The 21,199-nt window shown below is 40.2% G+C and overlaps 1 protein-coding gene across 3 annotated transcripts; it reads right to left on the reverse strand.

The window, feature by feature from the left end:
* Positions 1-5,091: 5,091 nt before the first annotated feature.
* Positions 5,092-20,688, reverse strand: lctla (lactase-like a). Of its 3 annotated transcripts, none has more exons than XM_012882098.3 (14): positions 20,334-20,578; positions 20,074-20,224; positions 18,697-18,857; positions 17,648-17,735; positions 16,388-16,497; positions 16,187-16,315; positions 16,003-16,098; positions 15,281-15,335; positions 15,044-15,205; positions 7,813-8,087; positions 6,636-6,762; positions 6,351-6,550; positions 6,216-6,279; positions 5,092-5,344 (listed from the first exon to the last, which is right to left on the reverse strand). In XM_012882098.3, exons 2-14 carry the CDS (start codon positions 20,216-20,218, stop codon positions 5,229-5,231), a joined length of 1,728 nt encoding a protein of 575 aa, XP_012737552.2. In that variant the 5' UTR covers positions 20,219-20,224; positions 20,334-20,578; the 3' UTR covers positions 5,092-5,228. The 3 variants fall into 3 exon arrangements, with proteins under 3 accessions (XP_012737552.2, XP_012737553.2, XP_021164103.2); XM_012882099.3 differs by lacking the exon at positions 20,334-20,578 and adding an exon at positions 20,585-20,688 and having other exon boundaries at positions 5,229-5,344; XM_021308428.2 differs by having other exon boundaries at positions 5,229-5,344; positions 20,292-20,578.
* Between the last annotated feature and the right edge of the window lie 511 nt (positions 20,689-21,199).

Consider the following 21,199-nt stretch of genomic DNA (forward strand, 5'->3'; position numbering starts at 1 on the left):
CATGTAAAAAGTAGAGCTGTGCAAGTTAAATCTGTTAACCTATTAATTGAATAAATGTGGACTTGAAATGTGAATTATCTTTAATTTGAAAGTTTGTTGCCTTGAAACTAAGACTGGGGAATTGTTAGAGGGACATTTTCATGTACAACCTTTTTCTGAAGATGGAGTTGAAAACACATTTTTAATTACTGGAAAGTAGAATTTTCTATTTTTTCCTTTCATGTCAGTCCAAACTGAAGAATTGTTGCATTGTTCTGTTTGCAGTGGTTGTGTGTTAAATTCTTTAAGTAACCGTGAATCAAAATTATAGCTAGCAAAAAATTTTAATATTGGATCAAATCTTTGCATGGATTTTCCTTATAATAATCATCCTGTTACGTGTATATTTAAATTTTGTTTCAAAGTAGTCTAGTGGACACCCACACACATCAATAAGTCCAAAAACCGTACCATAGCTTATTTTATTTTTCATTACACAACTAAGTATAGCTTTGTATTTCAGTCAAACGTTTAGTCAATTGTTGTTGTATTTTTGTGCATGTACCAGTACTTTGAAATGTCAGTAAAATATGGATTTGAATAAATGATGTCATTCAAATTTGTCATTGTTTACTAAACAGTTTACATGTTATTAAGCGTATACATTTAGGCTCAATTTGTATTGTTTTTCATTTTATAAAATAAATTAATCGTATTATTTTGATGGATAAAACTTAAAAGTGCTTGTAGGCTGTCAATCTGAAATATACAAAAACAAAACGAAATAGCTAAATGGTTTGCGATAGGTTTTTTGTTACCTGCTATATAATACAAAGTAAAACTTCAGCGTTTTTCAAAGTCAGTTATTGCTGAATCAACCTGTCGTAATTCACCCTATTGACCCCAGGCCTGTCCTTGTAATCATATTTACCCAGTGTGCTCAATAGTTAATCAAATAAATCTAAAAGGTCTCAGCAAAACTGACACCCACTTATCCTACTCTAGAGATTTTACATATGCTAGCTGAGAATAAATATCCCAATCAAGCTTACTAGAGTGGGTAGGTTTTAAAATAAAATCTAAAATAAGATAAAAGAATAAAACAATAAAAAGTAAAATATAAAACATACATAGCTGCTCTACAAATGAGATCCTTGGAAATCAGAAGAAATTTATGGTGAGCGAGGAGGATGGGGAAACCAGTTGAGAACAGAGCCATAATCACTGTAACCCCAGCAAGAAGGGCCTCTGTGTCTTTTTCTTTTTAGGGAGAACAGTTTTTCCCACAGTTTTCGGACACTTTAAGTTATATATTCCTTTAGAGAAGACTAGGAGGGAGCTAAAACTAATTCATCTTAAAACCTTTATTTTATTACCCAATAAAGATCCCCAAACTTATTAAATGATGGAAGGATACTTAAATAATTTTTATGTATTTAAATAATTTGATGAACCTGTCTGCAGTCACCACCGGTTCTTTTTCTGAATAATGTGTTTCTATTGTAGACTTCTGTTGTAATAAAAAGACTCTTGAAACCGTAACTTTATTTTAACATATTTAATTTAAAGGCAGAGGGATGCACACAACAACGCAACGGTGCGAGAGAGAGCCCCGTTCATTCCTCCCAATAGCAATGTGAGTAATTTTAATTTACATGATGTTTCCATCATGTAAATGAATATTATGGTGCAAAATTGTTTTCTTTACGGTGTTCCCTATTTCTTCTCATGCATGTCTTGTTTTATGAAGCTTACTATATCTTGAAGCTGTTTCTTTAAAAGGATTGACTTTTACACATCCATCAATGTGTGGTCAATTGTGTATTTTGTTTTTAAGTGTGTTTAAGAAAATCTGAAGTGAAATACAGAAGGTGTGCTTGCCAAACTCATGTCCTCCAACACGTCTGTCTTAGCCCCTGAAATTAGTTTTCCATTTTTCAGTGTTCTTTTCATGGCCCCCAAGTCTGAATTCTGTTCAGCTACTGTCAAAATACCTCTAAAAATCGGTGATGGGGTGACGACCATATCCCCCATCGCTTACAAGTTAAGAAATAATTTGGACATTAACTTTGTAAAGTTAAAAAAGGACAACATAGAGAGCTCTGTAATTGTATGTTTAAACTGATTGTTTCCTCTGTATTGAATTATATGATTGACTGATTGTTTTTCTTTTTCTAAAAGGATCAAGTACTTATGTATTTAATAAATGAAGTAATGAGAGTTTTAGTGTAGACAGGCTGAGTGAAAAATAGAATTGGTGTATCCAGCGAAGAGAATGTGGTATCATGGAGGAGTAAGTGGGCGCGGGATGGAAAAAGTGATGACAGCTAGAAGAAAGGAGGAAGTGGTAGAAGAAGTGGAATAAGACCTTCAGCTCAACTGACTTGCTGCTTAGGGTAAGAGGGTAGAGGAAATAAGAGATGTGTTGATGTTGTAGATACAGGGGGAGGGTTTGAAGCGTAGCAACCTCCCAAAGGTTCTTTCACCAAATAAGGAAAGATTATCTGTATGCTCGAGGCTCAGTTTCTCATCTCTGAAGACACGCAGCGCAGAGCAGAAGAAAAGAAGACCCAAGACGGAAGGACGATCGTTGAGCCAAAGGAAGAACACTAATGTAATTAATGTAATCAGTGTAATTAATGTACACTGTCCCCTTTTAAATAAAAATAAATAACAAATAACAAACACGGGGCCCCTGTCTCTGAGAACCGCCGAGACTGAGTCAGATTATCTATTTTTCGTGTTTTTCCACAAATCGGGGCCAACACTCTGCAAATCCTGTCAAGAGGAACTGCTGTGGTTTGACCAGGTTGATGTGAAGAGCCTAGATGCACCAAACATGTGAGTTGCACCTGTGAGATGTCAGTTCTGAAGCTGAACCAACTTGTCGAGCAGAAGAGACGCGCCTCAGGCACAGACATCAAAGCAGGGGCTCAGAGCGTGAGTCTTTGTGATCTGGGCATTAACAGGACATCGGGGTTGCCATCGAGAGAAGTGAAGTTGTTCGGCTGGACAACTCCTTTACCCAGAGTTCAAATACATTTTGGGTTTCCATTTTAAGGTCAGGTCAGTTTGCTCCTCCAAATTTAAAAATCCTCTCCTGAACGCATTAGCATGCAGCCTTAGATAAGAGATAGGGAGTTAATTAGAAGTTTAATTTAGTAATTTGTTATATTGCTTAATACTGTTGCTAATCCCTTGCTAAAGCATACTAATTAAATAAGCATATAAAATTTTGTTAGAAGTTGTGGACATTCAATTATTGAGTCAACATTTTTCTCAGTTCTTCTATGTAAAACAGTCATGGTGCATGGTTCTAGAAATATTTAGGAGGTCTGAAAAGGTTGCCTGTAGCCTGAACTTTAAAACAACAACCTTAGGAACTTCTGAGTTTTTAGAAATATACCGGATGTGTAACAAGTGCTGATGTATAAAAGTAGGAGCCACCGTTAGGGTGGTGATCGGGAAACAGGTGGCTTCAGGCTACTAGGTTGTCTGTCCTGTCCACTGAAGAAGGGTGTGGCCCTAGGATGGAGGTGGTTAGTAGATCCGGTTATGTCCTACTTATCTAGCTGAAAAGGTCTCACAGGAATTATAAACAGGGTAATACTCGTTAGATTCAGAGGTCTTTAGAACCCCAGCTAGTTTGAGCTTTAACCCAAAATAGGGAAGGATGTGGGAAGTGGGGTTTTAGTTCAAAGCCAAAATTATCAGGTGGCGCCCAACGTGGGGTCTTTTAATTGGCTAGGCAGCTTTAAAGCTTTCTTTTTGAGAATACTAGGGAGCCATCTAAACCCAATATCCGATCTGGCAGGGAGCTTTTAGGACCATCTATGAGGGTCGCAGGGATTCTAAACCTGAGCGAAAACACACTCGTTTTTCAGAAGGGTAGCTTCTCTATTTTATTTTAACGAAAAGCTATGCTTTCGTATCGGACTCTAAACATGCTTTCCTAGACTACAGTATTTTTTGGATACTTGAACCAAGGTCTCCTGAACCAATGTAAAGTGAAAACAATTATCCTGAAACATTCCTCTGAATTTTTGTAGAAGTTACAAAATTCTGCACTCGTAGGATCTGACATCATAGCTCCTAGAGATTTAATTTAAAAAAAAAAGAGATCTCATCTTATTTTCTTTCTTTGGAGCTGCTGCTGTGATGTCATCTCCCTCTGTGGACTTTCTCAAAAATTCTAAACACCACTCAGACAGTGTTTCAGGACAATTTGTAAAATAATTGAGCTGCTATGGTCACCCCTGGTTCTTTTATCTGATAATGTGGTGTTTCTGTTGTAATAAAAAGACTCTTCAAACTGAAACTATATTTTACCATATTTAATCTTAAAGACAGAGGGATGTTTACAGCTTCAGTATTGGGCTCACATAGACAACGACGCGGCGGGCAGATTTCTGGACGCCCTGTTCATTCCTCCCACAGACATTAAGTAGCACCCACTGTGTAAACCTATTCAAACATGTGCCCGGTATGATATCAGTGTTCCTTTCATTACATTGGTGGAGAAGATCGTGCTATAATGTAGACGTGTCCTGGCTGACATCTTCTCAAAATCAGTCATTCTGTCCAATCTAAGTATGTCAGACTCTGTGTCTCCCGAGTTCATTTATCTGTAAATTCCATAGTAACCGATTTTGTTGTCCAGTCCCTGTACACTTATAATCTCTAACAATTTGCTGCTCAAATCTTAGAGGACTTCTAGCATTATTTGTCAGAAAAATCCGCTTTTAAAAGGTCAGCAAATTTCTGAGTTTTTCCTCTGATAAATGTCAGAGTTTTGTTCTTGCAAATTTCTGACTAAACAATGTCAGAAAGTTTTTTTTCCAAAATTCTTCTACTTTCAACTTCTGAGATTTTCTGAGTTTTCCCTCAGAAAACAAAGTTCAGCTTTGTTGTTTTCTAGGCTAAAAAAGTACAAATAAACTGAAAATTCAGACTTTGTTTACCAGTCATGAAGTTTTTTTTATTATTATTATTTTTGCAACAAGAACTGAAACAGAATTACAGTTATTTCTACATTTTAAAGGGACTTTAGATGTTGGCCTCAACATTCGCTCAGTTTTAAATGCAGATTAGAGACGAGCTTCGACGAAGATGAATGATCAGATTTTGCTAATTTTCACCGTTTATTGACAACCCAAAGGAAACAGAACATCAGGACGTCAAAGCAATGGCAGGATAAAGCTGCTCTGATTGGTTGCTTCAGCTTCCAGACGAGGTGGTCCGTGTGTTCCTCAGAGACGGCGGCGCAGCAGAAACATGAAGAAAACCGCGCTGAGGAGGATGCAGAGCGTGCACACCGTGGGAACAACGATCTCCGTCACCATCTCCATGTGGCCGATCAGCGGATCTGCAACGAACCAAACACAACCTTCAGCATCTCCGCTTCTGGACACAGCAGCCAGTATTCTGGTCCACTGTCCTCATCATTTCTATTTTCATCAGAAAAAAAGAACGTCCCTGTCGGTTGTTTTTCTCCACTTGGGTTTAGGAACTTTTTCCCCCTGAAAGACTCTCAGGTCAGAACTTGGACTGAAACCGAGGGAAAAATCAGCCAAAGTGTTAAAGAAAAGTCCAGAGAGTCTGGAGAACTTCTGATCCAGTCCACTTTAAATGATCACAGGAGCATCTGGATGAGGGGGACGTTTAATAAAATGAGGACTGGATCAGGACTTTTTGACAGAATTAAAGGACTGATTTGGGATAATTTCAGAGGTCAGTTTCATCGCTCTTCCGCTGAGAGACCCAGTAGAGAAAGAAGCTCATGAACTCTGCAGGTTTATTCTGAAGAGCTGAAGCTCCTCTCTCTGGAGGAAGACTTGCTTTCACTCTTCAGGAATGTAGAAGGTCTTTGCAGGGTTTGGATGAAGTTTGGAGTTCAGTTAAGCCTGATCAAGTGTAACTGAGTCTTAAAGATGTTCAGCCTTTTCATATTTTAATATTTTGTAACATTACAGCCACAAACTTTAATGATTTTTTTAGGGATTTCTTAGGACTGAGCAACACAAAGTGGTGCATCACTGTTGACAGGAAGTAATCCTGCCTGCTTTTCATGTTTTAAGAATAAAAGTCGGTGCCTTTACTCCAATACATCTTAATGAAATCCAGTGATCCAGAGTAAAATGATGATTTTTGAGCAGCGGCACTTCATCTTCTGCATCTAATCTCTGTTTGTCTCCAGCACGTTTCCACCGCGTCCTTTAGAGCGTCGTCATACTGACCTGCAGCCAGCAGCTGGTTACTGGAGGAGCAGGTCTCCACAGCTTTCCTCTTCCAGCTCTCCACCTGCAGAGACCAAACAGATCAGAGTTAAACAGAAACCGCAGACTGTCAGGACACTCCTCTGTTGGTGTCACCTCTCTCTGGTTGGGGAAGCCGTTGGAGCTGATGATGCGTTTGTAGAACTGGACCGAAGCTTTCGGGTAACGCGGTTTGTTTTTGTTGCTGAAGTCCACAAAGTAGAGGCCGAACCTCTCCGAGAAGCCTTCATCCCACTCGAAGCTGTCCAGGAGAGACCAGGCGGTGTAGCCCTTCACGTTCACGCCGTCTTTAACGGCTGAGGATCCAAACAGAGACAGACGTTTTAACCAATCACACCAGCTTCCTGTTCCACAGCGTTCCACTCAGGAGAACACAGTCACCTTTCAGCATTTCGTTGATGTACTCTCTGAGGTATTGCATCCTCCAGTCGTCACACAGGTCGGTGCAAAGCCTTTTCTCTGAGACTCCGTTCTCCGTCACGTACATCATCGGGTTTCCATACTGGGTCTGGCAGCGAGATCACACGTTCAGTTCAGAGGGTTAGATCTACTGGTCCAGAACCACAGAAACTGCTCATCCGCTCCACCTCTCCAAAATCTTTGGCTTCTCCTGACTTTCTGACACAGGTTTCATGTCTTTGCAGCCATTAAAACTAAAGTTAAGTCTGAATAAAACAGTTTTCTTTGGGGATTTTAGAAATGTAAATGTTATAGTAGAGTCTTCCATTCTGGTGACAATGAGAAGAAACTTGTGGAGTAATAACTGGTTAATTTTTCTAATATGTTGATTAGAGGGAACACAAAAGTTATCTTAAAAATAAATATATGAAAAAATGAATAATAAGTCAGGTTTGATTATCAAAGAAAAATGGTAGGAAGAACCCAAAAATAAAAGAAACAAAAAAAAAATTTTTAATTATTTTCTATAGTCTTCTATTTAATCTTTAATTAAAGAAATGCAGAAAGAAGCACAAAAAAATCTAAAAATGTGTCAGACAACATGAGAACTATTTAATAAAAAGTTTAACAACAAAATAAATGTTTCTTTTTTTCTTTTTTGTTTCTGGTTTTCTAGTCCAGTCTCATCTTACTTTTTTTTTTTTTTTTACCATCACTGTTGTCTTGCTTTTAATTTTTTTTTTTTCATATTTAAAAACACATATGGTCATAAAATAGCCTGACTGATCATACTTTATGAAGAACAGAATCCATCTTTAAAAATAAAAATGTACATAACATTTACATAGATAAATGCTACACAATGCTACCTACTGTCAAGCTACTCCATGCAGACGCTCAGTCTGCACCGGTGAAGCATCAAACTCTTAGCCTTATATTTTTACAATAATGTCACCACTTTGGTGGAGGGTAGGTGTCAAAGTGTGAGTATAGATTAATTTTTAATCTCAAAATGATCAGGTGATCATCAAGTATTGAAGAAGAAATTATAACATGATATAAGTAACTTACTCTTGTTTAATACAACAACACACTGCATAATATCAAACTGAATCCATCTACTGGAAGTCTGGATGGTTTGCTGATTTTGTTGATTTACCTTTACAAAGTTCAACAAGCGCCGGAATCCCCAGGGAACTGAATAGAGCCACTCAGAACCAGGATCGGGCCACTGTGGGTCCACCAGCTCAGCAAGGTCCCGATCTGCAAAGTAACTGTCCCCAAAGCCTGATGGGTAGTTCTTCTGGGTGACGTAGCGGGTGGTGTAGTGGCCAAGGCCCAGGAAATCGACAGTTCCTCGGATGTAACTCTTCTCTTGAGGTGAGAAAACAGGCAGCCGTGAAGCTCCCAGACCCTGCTGACCGCTTTTCCTGCCTGAAAATCCAGCATTGAGGAATCATCAGCTGACTAAAGTCATGATGGAAGAAGAAAAACAGTGTATAAAACGAAAACTTAGCAATTCCTGATTCAAAACTTGTGTCTTCCCATTTTCAGATTTTTCTCAAATTATCTAGGCATCAGTGCTTATCAGGCTAAGTTTAAGAGTTTTGCTTCTTTTTTACTCCGTTTCAGTGCTTTTACCCGACCATTTTCAGGGAAATGGGTCCTGATTTATGTGGAATACCCAAAGAATAGCAGAAAACTTAATGAATAGATGTCCTGATGCAAATCAATAATCCAGTTAGAAAAATGCCAAACAAGAAATTGGATAGGTCCTCTGAATGGGATTGATTGATTGATTGATTGATTGATTGATTGATTGATTGATTGATTGATTGATTGATTGATTGATTGATTGATTGATTGAGCGTCTCTGTGTCAATTCTTTGCTGGACATTATTTCTGTTTCTAAACATGATTCTCAAATACTGTATTATTTACGGAGAAACAGGAAAAAATTGTGTCTTTGTGACTTGAAATGAAGGAAAGTCTTAAATCTTCAGAATGCCTTAAAAAGCTCCATCCAACCAGACTGTAGAGTCTAGTGATAGAGGTAATAAGTCTGGTGAGGAAATCCAACCATTGCTCATCCCAGGGGCCCTTCCAGGCTCCTCCTGTGGTTTCCAAATGAGGAACATCTACACCAAGCCCCACAGAAAAATTCAGGCGTAAAGATGAAACCGAGCAAAGCCATATTGTGCATTGTAATATGTATGCAATGCCTGCAGGTGGCACAGTAACGCTGCAACTGAAGTAAAGAATGCCACGTTATGCATGTAATGTCATGATTTGAGTTTTTGTTATAGTTTATGTTGGTCTTTTTAATTAGTTCACTCTCCTGTCTTAGTATTAGCTCTGGTTTTATTATTTGCTTATGTTCTGTTTGGTCTTTATGTTGATTTTGGTTCTGGATTAGTCTAGTTTAATTTCTGTTTTGGTTTAGTAATTCTCTCCATGTAATCAATTCTGTCTTAGGTTTAGGTTATGTATTAGTTTTGGTTAATGGAATAGTTTAGATTTTATTGTAGTTTGATTTTATTTATGTTTCCAGTTCAGTTCTGTCTCTTCCCAGCAATCTGCCAGCTCACTCAATCTGTTTATCTGTCACTCCCCGAACACCAGTTACCAGCCAATCAGATCTGCTCACCTGTCAACCTCCAGTCACTAGCCAATCAGTTCAGTTCAGTTCAGTTACCACCTTTCCTTTGATTATTTCCACCTGTCACTTGTAATTAGTCTTCACTCCTGTTTACCTGCTCACTCCCCTATATAGTCTTGCCACAAACCTCTGCAATTTGCCAGATCAATTCAAACCACATGGTGAGTCTTATCCAGCGTTTTATTTCTGATAGCCCTGTTGATACCGACCCGATTGCCTTTTTGACTCTGAGCCAGCCTGATCCCTAAACCTGATTTTCTTGCCCTGAATGATCTGGCCCTGCATGGACCCATCGCCTGACAAACAGTGGCGGGCAGATATTGAGAGATCTCTTTCTCAATGGGAGTCAGGTGTGCGGGAGATTCTTTTCCTTTTGGGTATCCAGGCGCCTCCTGAAGCCTGCAGCCCGGCGCCGCCAGGACATTTTCTTTTTCAGATTCTGCCTCTGAGGATCCTCGCCAGCCGTCCGTCTCCGGGGGTCCTACTCCGTCGGCGGTTTCTGGGGGCTCTGTTCCGCCGATGGTCGCCAGGGGCCTGGCGTCGCCATCTACCTGTTGACGCTCCGGTCCGCCGCCTTCCTCCTGGACGCCCGCCGGAGCACCAACCTCTCCGGGGCCGTCATCCTGGACGCCCGCCAGGCCACCTGTCTTTCCGGGGCCGTCCTCCGGGACGCCCACCAGACTTTTGTTTCTAGAGACCGTTTGTTTTAGTCCGCCCTGTCTGGGTTGTTTTTGTTTATGTCTCGACTCATTTTGGTTAATGGAATAGTTTGAGTTTTAATGTAGTTTGATTTTGTACTTTGTTTTATATTATGAGTTTCTTCTGGCCTGCTCTGATCTTCTTCTTCTTCTTTATGGTTTTTTCTGGCGGTTGGCACGCAACGAAACGGTGCATTACCGCCACCAACTGGTTTGGAGTGTGGATCAGAATGACTTATACTACCTAAAATAAATTAAACCAAACTACCAAAACAAAACAACCACCCAAAAAAAAAAAAAAATTAAATCCTATCAATTAAATTACTTAGTCTAAGATAATGAAACATAATCCCATAACACTCATCTCTTGAATTACTTCTAAGCATTTCTATTAAATCAAATTTTATTCTTTTCCTTTTTAAATTTTTAACCATTTCCCTTCTTTCTTCTTCATATTTCTTACAGTATATCATAATATGCTCAACTGTTTCTTGTTCCCCACAATACTCACATCTTCCAGTGTTATGCTTCCCTATTTTGAATAATGTTCCATTTAATCCTGTATGCCCAAATCTAAGTCTTGATATGATTGTTTCTTCCCTTCTGCTCCTCCCTGCACATCTCATTTCTCCCACTCTCCTCTGAATCATGTACAGCCACCGTCCTTTCCTCTCTTCCTCCCATTGCTTTTGCCACCTCTCCTTCATCTTCTGTTTAATAATGCTCTTTACTTCCATCTTACTAACTTTAATTGAGATATCAATGTTTTCTCTAATTGTAGCCTCCTTTGCAACCTTATCTGCCTTTTCATTTCCTTTTATTCCCATATGTGCTGGTACCCACAAAAATATAACTGTAATTCCCATCATTTGAATTCTGAACAATGTTTGCTGGATTTCTATTAAAATATCTGGTCTACTATCTGAATGACTTCTCTGTAAACTGATTAATGATGAAGATGAATCTGAACAAATTATTACTCTCAGTGGTCTTATTTCCTCTACCCATTGTACTGCCAACAGAATTGCTACCATTTCTCCTGTGTATACTGATATGTTATCACTGATCCTCTTTCCTATTGTAATTTTAAACTCTGGAACAATAACTGATACTCCTATCTTATTAACTAAACTTTTTGATGCATCTGTGTATATCTGAATGAAACTATAATAACTGTTAATATATTTCTGTATTGTATCTGAATTCAAAATAAACTCCCTATCTTTGTTTTTCTTTTTTAATAATTTAAAATCTACTTTTGCTTCAGGTACTATCCAAGGTGGAACTGCTGGCAGTGGTATTGTCGGACTGAAAATTAAATCAACTAATTCTAACTCTGTTGCTTTTTGTTTAACTGTCCATCCAAAGCTATTTTTCTCCATTTCCCAACAAGACTTTAAAGTGCTATGTGCTGGATGATTATCACTATGACCTTTTAAATTAGCTCAATAATTTAAAGACAACTGAGTTCTTCTCAGCTCCAATGGCACTTCTCCCATTTCCACCTGGAGTGCTGCTGTTGGAGTTGTTTTAAATGCCCCTGTACATAATCTCAAAGCCTGAAACTGGATGTTGTCTAACTTTTTTAAAGATGAACTCGATGCAGATCCATACACCACACAACCATAATCCAATACTGACCTAATTAATCCGCAGTAAATGGCCTTCAATGCTTTTCTATCAGCCCTCCAATCACTTCCCACCAAACATCTCATAACATTTAACACCTTCCTACATTTGTCCTGTATTTTCTGTATATGTACACTCCATGTTATCCCCTCATCAAACCATAACCCCAAAAACTTAAAGTGTTTTACTCTTTCTAATTCTTGATTATACATTTTTAGTTTTATCTCTGTACTAATTCTTTTCTTTGTAAAAAACATTGTCTTTGTCTTATCTACTGAGAATTTGAAACCCCATTTATATGACCACTGTTCTATTTCTGTTATTGCATCCTGTAGCTTTTTAATAATAAATTTCAAATTTTTCCCCCTCTTCCAAATTGCCCCATCATCCGCAAAAAGAGAAAACCCCATCCCATTCCCTATTTCCTTGAAAACATCATTAATTAATATAGAGAATAATAAAGGACTCACTATACTCCCTTGAGGTGTTCCGTTCTCTACCCTATATTTCCTCGAATAATTCTTCCCTATTCTAACTTGTATTAATCTCCCTTGTAAAAAATCCTTAATCCATCTAAATATTCGTCCTTTAATTCCTAATTGACACAGTCTTATTAACAATCCTTCTCTCCACATCATATCATATGCCTTCTCTATGTCAAAGAAGACAGCCACCACACTTTCTTTGTTAACTTGTGCTTTTCTAATTTCATGTTCTAAACATACAGCTGGATCCATTGTATTTCTCCCTTTCCTAAAACCACTTTGGTATTTAGCTATATATCCTTTCTTTTCCATATAATATGTTAGCCTTTCATTTATGACCACATCCTCCATACGTTACCCTGTGTTGGCCACCACAATTGCAACATTTATCCTGCACCTTTTCCTTACAATCCTCCACCCTATGCTCATCTCCACATTTAGGACATCTCTGTTTCCCTTTGCAAGCCACTGCTATATGTCCATATCTCTGGCATTTGTAGCATCGTAGTGGTGGGGGGATGTATGGCCTAACTGGAAAAATCATGCATCCTATTTTCACTTTTTCTGGCAACACTGACTCCTGAAACTCCAGAAGAAGCGACAAGCTCTCAACTCTTTCATCATTTACTGTTCTCATAAGTCTTTTAATTCTGCTCACCTCACCTCCATTTATACTGCGTTTAAGTTTGTCCAAGTCTTCCTCCACTGGTATCCCTGTTATCACCCCCCTTGTGACTTTACTTTCACCCACAATCTTTCTCTCACTAATTATTTTCTTACACACACTTTCAACTTCCCACGCTTTGTTTTTCTGTTCCTCCGTTTTGCACACTATAAACAGGCTTCCATCTCTCAAAATCCTTGCCATTTCCACATCTCCAAGCTTCTTTTTTAACTCCCTGGATACTGCTATAGGGCTTAAACTGATATGCTCATCTTCTTTCCTAAATTTCAGGATGATTTTAACTTCCTTTTTCCCAGCCTTTTTCCGCACAAACCCACTAGCTTCATCAGAACTGCTCTCTTCCAAACTCCTTTTACTTCCTTGACTCGTCATCCACCCTCCTTCTGCTCTATTCACCCCAATTCCTCCTCTCCTATTAGCCACTGGAGTCCAGTCGCCATAATCCATTTCCCCATCTTCCTCTACTTCCTGAGTAGCCATTCTGACCCATTCACAAACCAGCTTATGCCAACCGCCGATGAGATGTCCTCCTTCCTGCCCGTAGCTCTGCGGCGTCTCCTGGTTTCACGTAGCGCCGACCACCTTTTGCGTTCACAACTCCCAGCTCCGACCGCAACTCCAACACAACTCAAAACCACCGCCCTGTGGAACACCAACATTCACACCACAACTCTAGCTCCGCTGCCAATCCAACTGTCCCCTTCTCTGCAAAAAACTTCTGGACGCTGTCCGCCCCCTGCTCTGATCAGTTGTCACCAGCCTTTATTCAGTTCACCTGCCAGCATTCTTTTGTCTTGTCACTCCTCTTCACCAGTCACCATCCAATCAGCTTAAGTTTACTTCCAGCCATTTTGTCCCCCCTGATCAGCTCCACCCATTCTGGTAATTAGTCTCACTCTGTGCACCTGCTCACTCTCCTACTTATACCTGCCTCTGTCACCTGCACTCGGCCAGATCATTGTCTTTTGTCTTTTGGTGAGTCTAGTCCAGCATTCCCTGTTCTGTTTGTTTGCCTGTTGACCTGACCCAATTTACGTTTTTGACCTCTGTGCCAACCTGAGCCTGATCCTGATCCTGTTGTCCTTGCATGTTTTTTCCTGCCCGCCTGTGTACCGACTTGGAACTGTTATTTGACCACTGAGCCTGCATATTCCCTGACTGAACGTTTTGAGCTTTATTAAAGCCTTTTTGTTTGCACTTTTCTTGTCTGGCTGAATACTGGGTCCATCCGTCTCTCGTTCCTGACATGTAAATCTAGAATAGAATTTAAAATTCTCTTTCTAATGTACAAAGCCCTTAATAATCAAGCTCCATCATATATCAGAGCTCTGATTACCCCGTATGTTCCTAACAGAGCACTTCGCTCTCAGACTGCAGGTCTGCTGGTGGTTCCTAGAGTCTCTAAAAGTAGAATGGGAGGCAGATCCTTTATTTTTAATGTTAGCCTCTACCATGTACTTATCTAAAGAGACATGAATGTACACTCTGTATTTTCTTTAGGATGTAGGACTTTTGCCTTATTAGGGATAAGATTTAGCTCTTTGCTTTTCATGCTCGCAGCTGTGGCAACACCATATTCTTTGTGAAGGTCAGATATCTGTGTCCAGTTACTAACACTTAAGGCTGACAGAAACATCCTGACAGGATGGAGGTTGGCGTATAAGAAGAGATGGAAACTGTTTTTTTTTTTTTTGCCAATCCTTGTCAGTTCTAAAGACAGCTGAGTAGTGGTCCAGCACTGGAGGTAAAACTAATTCTCTGTATTATTCACATTTTGTTATAACTTTGTTACTTTCATTTGACCTGTTATGGAATAAATATTGTTAACGTTAACCTTCTTTCTACTTTTGCATTATTCTGAGAACGATTCCCTCTTGAATAAAGAAACCGGGGCGATATACTCTGCAACATAGAAAGTATTCCTGGATCAGCGCTCCCGTGTCTCTGCTCTGTCTTCTCTAAGCCCCAGTGGGTCATGGAAGATGTTCTCACTGAGCCTGGTTCTGGTTCTGCTGGAGCTTTCTTCCTGTTTTGGATACAGAGCAGCAGCAGCTCTACTCCAAGCTTCCCGGGATGATGGAGCTCCTCCCCTTATCTCTAAGGCAAAACCCCCATCAATACATGAAATATAAAGAAAAAAGTGCTGTGCCAAGCGTTTTAAACAGTGTCTGTGTGTAAAGATGTAAAATCACTGCAATGACTGTGATGTCAGCGCATATTTGGCCTGAACCTACCGATGTACTCCTTCATAACCTGTGGGTAGTCTCCATGGAAGAGCGGCGAGGCGAACCAGCCCAGGTAGAAGTGAATGTACCTCTCTGCTGCCTCGATGTCCCTCTGGTTGGACACGTCCACCGGTTCTCCCCAGTCAGCAGTCAGGGAGATCCCGATCAGACCTGGACCCAGAGAAAAACAGTTATGCACTGAAAAGAAGAGCGAAATAAAACCGCTGAATCGGTTTTCTCCATCACCTTTTTGCTTGTTTCTCCACTTGGTGTCATACGTGTGCCAGACTTTAGCGTGGGCCTGTGGTGGATATGGAGACAGGTATCAACAGGAAGTCTCTCCACGGTTCATACTCGAAAAGACACACGAGTAAAGATGCATTTATTATTTTATTAATATTCAAACTGCATCTTTTTTTCTGTGATACTTTAAAATATATTTGACTAAGCACCTTATTAGTGGCACGATAAGTTAAGTAAGGCACAAAAACTCAACACCTGTTGGCAGCAACAAATTTTTTGTGATGCATACAACCTGACTTTGATCAATGTTAAATTAAACAGATAAATTAGCATAAACCAGCACACTAGAAATGTCTTTTTATACAAGCTAAATGTAATTTCTTTTTTATACATAAAACTACAAATAAAGGCTCCCTTACAATGGTAATTTATTGAACAGAAAAGATTTACATCAATCCTTCAAAGAACTAGCAAGGAGAACCAGCAACAGATTAATATTAGCTTTTAGTTTACATTTTAAAATGTTTTATTTCGGTTAACTTTTGCTACATTTTATTCCAACTGTATTTTTTTTACTTTCTGTTTTTATTTTCCAATATTTTAATTTGGATTGTCCTTGTCCTGAAATGTGCTATACAAATAAATTTGCCTTGCCCAGATGGTCACAGAATAGTTGCTTCCCAGTGACTGGTGGTCAGCTTTGGACTGAGAGCAGCCAGACTTACCTTGATGATGTGGTGAGCCGCTTTGTAAGCTCCGCTTCCCCTCAGCTTCAGTCCTGGGGCGTGTTCTCCTGTCTCGTAACCTTCTACAGCTATCGACTAAAACATAAAAGAACCAGACCCTCACTTTGTGCTTCAGACGTTCTAGCTGTCCTTGAACGCACCGTTGCTCCTCACCCTGACTCACCCAGGGGTTGTTGAAGGTGATCCAGTGCTTCACTCTGTTTCCAAACCTTTCAAAACACAAGCTGGCAAAGTCGTTAAAGTAACTGACCATGCTCGCGTTCTGCCAGCCGCCATGTTTCTCCTGCAGTACCTGTCAGAACGAGGAAGAGTCAAACCATCGTTCCAGCCGTACTGATATGTCAGAGCTGCAGGAGGAGCTCACCTGAGGTAGATCCCAGTGATACAGAGTCACCACAGGTGTGATCTTATTGTCCAGGAGCATGTTGATCAGGTCGTTATAATATCTGATTCCCTTCTCGTTAATGTGCTCACCTGCAGGTTTCACAAGGGAATCATATCTCCATCCATCCGTCAGCGGTAAAAAAGAGCGGCACAGCCTTCTAAAACTTCATTTTGTTCACTTATTAATTCATTTATGCATTAATTTAACACATGCAAGTATTGCATTGTCTTCGTTTATGACAGAAAACCAGAGAACAAAAGGCTCCCATAAAGTAAGAATATGACGATCAATATCAACACATTTCCGAAATGTTCTCCAGTCTGCAGACAAGTAAGGATGATGGAGGGTCAGGATTTGGGTAAAGAGAAGCACAATTTGTGGGGGGTGGAGTTGAAAATAAGCTGCTGACGCCTCATTTGTTTGCAGCTGCTGAATAAAATGGGGAGACGGCACCTTGATGAAAGTAAGAGTGAAGTGTCTTGCAAAGGTTTTTATATCGCTTGAACTTTGGAATGCTCCTCACTGTCCCTTTGGTAGAACATGGTGGTGGCAGCATCATACTGTGGGATTAATGTTGTTTTAGCAGGGACAGAGAAGCAGGCCAGAGCTGATGGGAGGATGGATGGAGCTGAATCTGGACAATCCTGGAGGAGAACCTGAGACTGGAGAGGAGGTTCTCCTTCCAGCAGGACAATCACACTGAAAATCCAGCCAGAGATGTTACAGGATGGTTTAGATCAAAACAGATTCATAGGTTAGAATGGCCTAGTCAAAGTCCTGACCTAAATCCAACCAAGAGGGCTCATGGTGCTCCAGAGAATGAATCAAAGAGACCCGAACACAGATTTACCTTAATTACCTGAATGTTTTCATGTCTTCTGTAAATGTTACACTGCTTTAACAGTTTGTAAATTTGAAAGAAGACAGACTGCATATACATTTATTTTTCTCATCAATACTTCCTTCAGGGTTTGATAAAGTGGGGAGCTATAAGCAGTTCCAGCATGGAAACATCAACCCTTTTCCTGCCCCCCCCCCCCCCCCCCCCCCCACCACCCACCCACCTGTCACATATAATACTGCTGATTGGAGAAGTTTTAGACTCCATTAAGCCTTTTGATTTGTTTTGATGCATCGGATATTAGTTTGGAAAACTTCTTTACTCATAGAAACCAACATTTTACTTTCATGCGGTAAAGAAGCCAAACTGACATGGAGTATTTATACGTTTGTTCTTACTTTTTGATCCGCTGGGTAAAATCCTTGGCCAGGAAATAGAGAATCGATAATGATTCAGCTTAATCTCCTTCATCAAGTTAATATCATCCTTAAACACAAACAGAAAAACATACATTTTAAATCAATTTAAAATGATCCGAAACAACAAACATGTTCAACTTTTAAGCTGCTTTTAAAAGTTGCACAGTTAAATGTATTTTAAATATGTTGAAAAAAAGTTCAGCATTTTACCTGTTAAAGATTTTAGGTTTGTTGCTGTTTAATTCCCCAGTTTTTCTCTTTAGCTACTTTAAAGATTGTTTTCCTTCTGCACTGCAAAAAGGCAACTCAAAGAAATTTTGATTTTCAATTTTCTTGAAATTTGTGTATTTTTCCTTGATTTGAGCAGCTAAATAAGACTATTTGCCAATGGAATAAGATTTTTGCACTTAAAATAAGAAGAATTCATCTCCATCATCGTATTTCAAGTGCAGGATGTTCAATTATCTTATTTTAGGGGGGAAAATACTAATTCCATTGGCAAACAGTCTTATTCTAACCTGACTCTAGCCAGATGGTCTCTCCTCCATCTGCCCTCTTCTAACCACAGATCACAGAGTCGTCTGCAAACAGTGTGAGTTTTTGCCAAAGGTGACTCCTGCCTGGTCCATCAGCAGTGTAAATAAGAAGAAGCTGAGAGATTATCACTGATGTAACCTCCCCCTTACCTTCAGACCACCTGTCACTCCTACCTCACTCCTCACCACTGTCTCCCTGCACCCCTCCCCACATATACATCTCCTGACTCCTACCCAGACACTACAGCTCCTCTCTCGGCTTATCGTCTCCATCCAAGCTCTTTTGAAGCCAAATTTAATATATGTATTTTTTGTATTCAAAGAGACATGAAGAACTGTAGTCATCTGAGAATAAACATTCCTAATGTCTAAAGATGTGTGACTATTTAAAAGTACATTCAGGCAGTGAATGGTTTTCCTGAAATTATGCAAAATATAAAAGTTATGATAGTAAACTGGAAACCTTTGGATAATTCTGTCAGCCATAACCACCTTGAACTTGTAGTAGCCTTCACATGAAGAGTCTCCTGTTTCATTTGAGGAGATTTTTCCCTTTTTGTGAGCAAAAACATCCCAGATGCTCATTCCTTTTCCATCTGTATTCCAGGCTCCTTCAGTCTGATACGCCGAGCTGCCGACTCCCCACGAGAAACCTGCAGAGAAACACAGAGACACCTGGAGTCAAGTACTGGTCACAATAAACCACATAAAAGTATTTTAAGCTGCAAGAAAAAAAGATCTATATTTTAACATTAAATCGTGTTAAACTTTGGCTGCTAAAATAAATCAAGTAATTGTTTTAGAGTAGCTACAACCCTAATTAGATTATTTTTTTATACAGATAGACGTTCTGAGATAAACAGGAACCGAACTAAATAAACATAATAAAACAACAAGTTGAAGGCCACCAGGGATTCTAGGCAGGATTTAGTAGTTAGTATGTTAGTAGTTAGTCTATACCCATCATTGGCAGAGGGCCATGTTCTGTGCTCCTTTTTGCTTCCTGCTATTCATCTCAATCCGTCTGATTCACACAGTGCTCAGCTATCCATTCAGCATTGAAATCCAGCCATTGAATCCAGCCAGGGCATCGCCGATCAAACCCTTCAAGTTCTCAGATGCTGGTGATCCCATGCAGACTGTTCCTGTATCCATAATCATCTCAGCGACTTGCATCCAGATCACTTCTACCTCTGCGGTCTAAGGTCCATGTTTCTTGTCAATGAAAGTATTCTTAAAAGAACAGATCAGATAACAAAGGTCCCCAGAAAGACTGGAAAGGATTGAACTATGCAGAACATCCTGACACCATTTGAGGAATCTAGGAGAACGGCAGTCGTCAGTAAGAAGCTTCAGAGCATCCAGCCTGTCAGCAGCCAGGCTCTGTGGCTGCTGGAGGTTGGATGCTCTTTAAAACTTCACTGATAGCAGCGATGGTTCAGAAAAGTCCAGTGGAAGTCAACGGGAGCTTCACTAAGACGATAGGAAACCAGACTGCAAAGGTCTGGCTGAGGAAGAAGAGGGTATGGCTGAAGGCCTGACCCGTCGCAGACTCCAAACTGTTGGACTCCTTCAGACTTGTTGCAGAACAAATAGAGAAAACACGCCCTGGGATTTGTTATACTTTGGTTTAAATGAAGGAAACAACTTTTACTGGAATGTTTTTCAAATGCATAAAGACAATAAAATTACACTGCTCTAATGTAACACAAGAAGCATCTATAAAAGTTTTTATAAGGTTGCAAATGTCAATAATTTTTGGTTGTGAATAAAAACTTGAATAAAAATGACTGAACTGGAATCATTTTGCCCTGCAGTAAAGGTTGGGTTCTGCGTTCTAGGTGAGAGAAGGTTAACGGCGGCTGGTACCGGTCGGGAAGGTGCTGTAGTAGAAAGATGTTTTCTCCTGTTTGGTCCAGTCAAAGTCTCCACCAGCGGAAACACACAGCACCAGGGCGAGAAGATGGACCGTCCTCAGCGCTCCTCTCTGCAGCATCGTCCTCGCTTCCTTCATTCACACCTGCAGGACAGGTAACTAGATTTAACGTCTCTGCGTCCAAAACATCAGAAAGACAAAAGAACCGCACCTCCGCCCGGATCCGTTCAACTGAGCCAAAGAACTGACTCACTGTCAGGTATCAGGTGTCCACAGCTTCTAAATGACAACATCCTAACTCCACCCAAACCTCAGCATCACCTCCCAGCGAGAGGAGCAGCGTTATCTGAGCCAGCCGTGAGACGCACTGACACAAAACGCCACCAGAGACAGGAAGTAGGACAGCTTGTCCAGCACAGTGAGGATGAGAGACATCTCTAGCTGCTGCGTCTCAAATCTAACTGAAATCAGGAATGAGTCTGTCTCCACACTCAGACGTCTGACCTGCTGCGTTTGTCTGCTGCCTCCAGGATGCAGGAAAAAAAAACCTGAAGCTTCTGGTTCTCTGCCAGTACGACAAAAAAAACAACAACAACAACAAAAAAACAACCCAGGGTGAAGCATCCAGGACGCTTTCTGCTATTCATCGGCTCAGACCCCTCCCCACCAACGCGCTGAATGTCCCGTCATTCTAACCCAGTGGAGTGTGACAGTAAATCTGCTGGACAGACAGATCTGAGGGAGAATGGAGGGATTTTAACCCTGTAAGCAAACTGTGGCTCATTCATCCTGGCTCCATACTGTATGGACACGGGGAGAAGACAGTACACCCTCTACCAGTCATTAACAGAAATGATGTATTACCTCTAAAGTTATTTAACTCTTACCGCACCAGAACAAAATGACACCACACAGTCCGCGCTGTCATTATTTAGCAAGACTAAAGTAAAAATGGGAAAGGTGGAAAACTTTGGTCAAAATGCACAGAACCATCAGTTTATCAGTGAAGCATGGAGGGCTGGTGATGTGGGCTCATTCTGCAGCGACGGGACCCTTAGAAACAGTAGATTCATAACACACAGAGGGAGATTTTGAAAAGTTTTAATATTGTATCAAACC

This window comes from Fundulus heteroclitus, chromosome 4 (assembly GCF_011125445.2).
Source record: "Fundulus heteroclitus isolate FHET01 chromosome 4, MU-UCD_Fhet_4.1, whole genome shotgun sequence".
Taxonomy (NCBI): Eukaryota; Metazoa; Chordata; class Actinopteri; order Cyprinodontiformes; family Fundulidae; genus Fundulus; species Fundulus heteroclitus.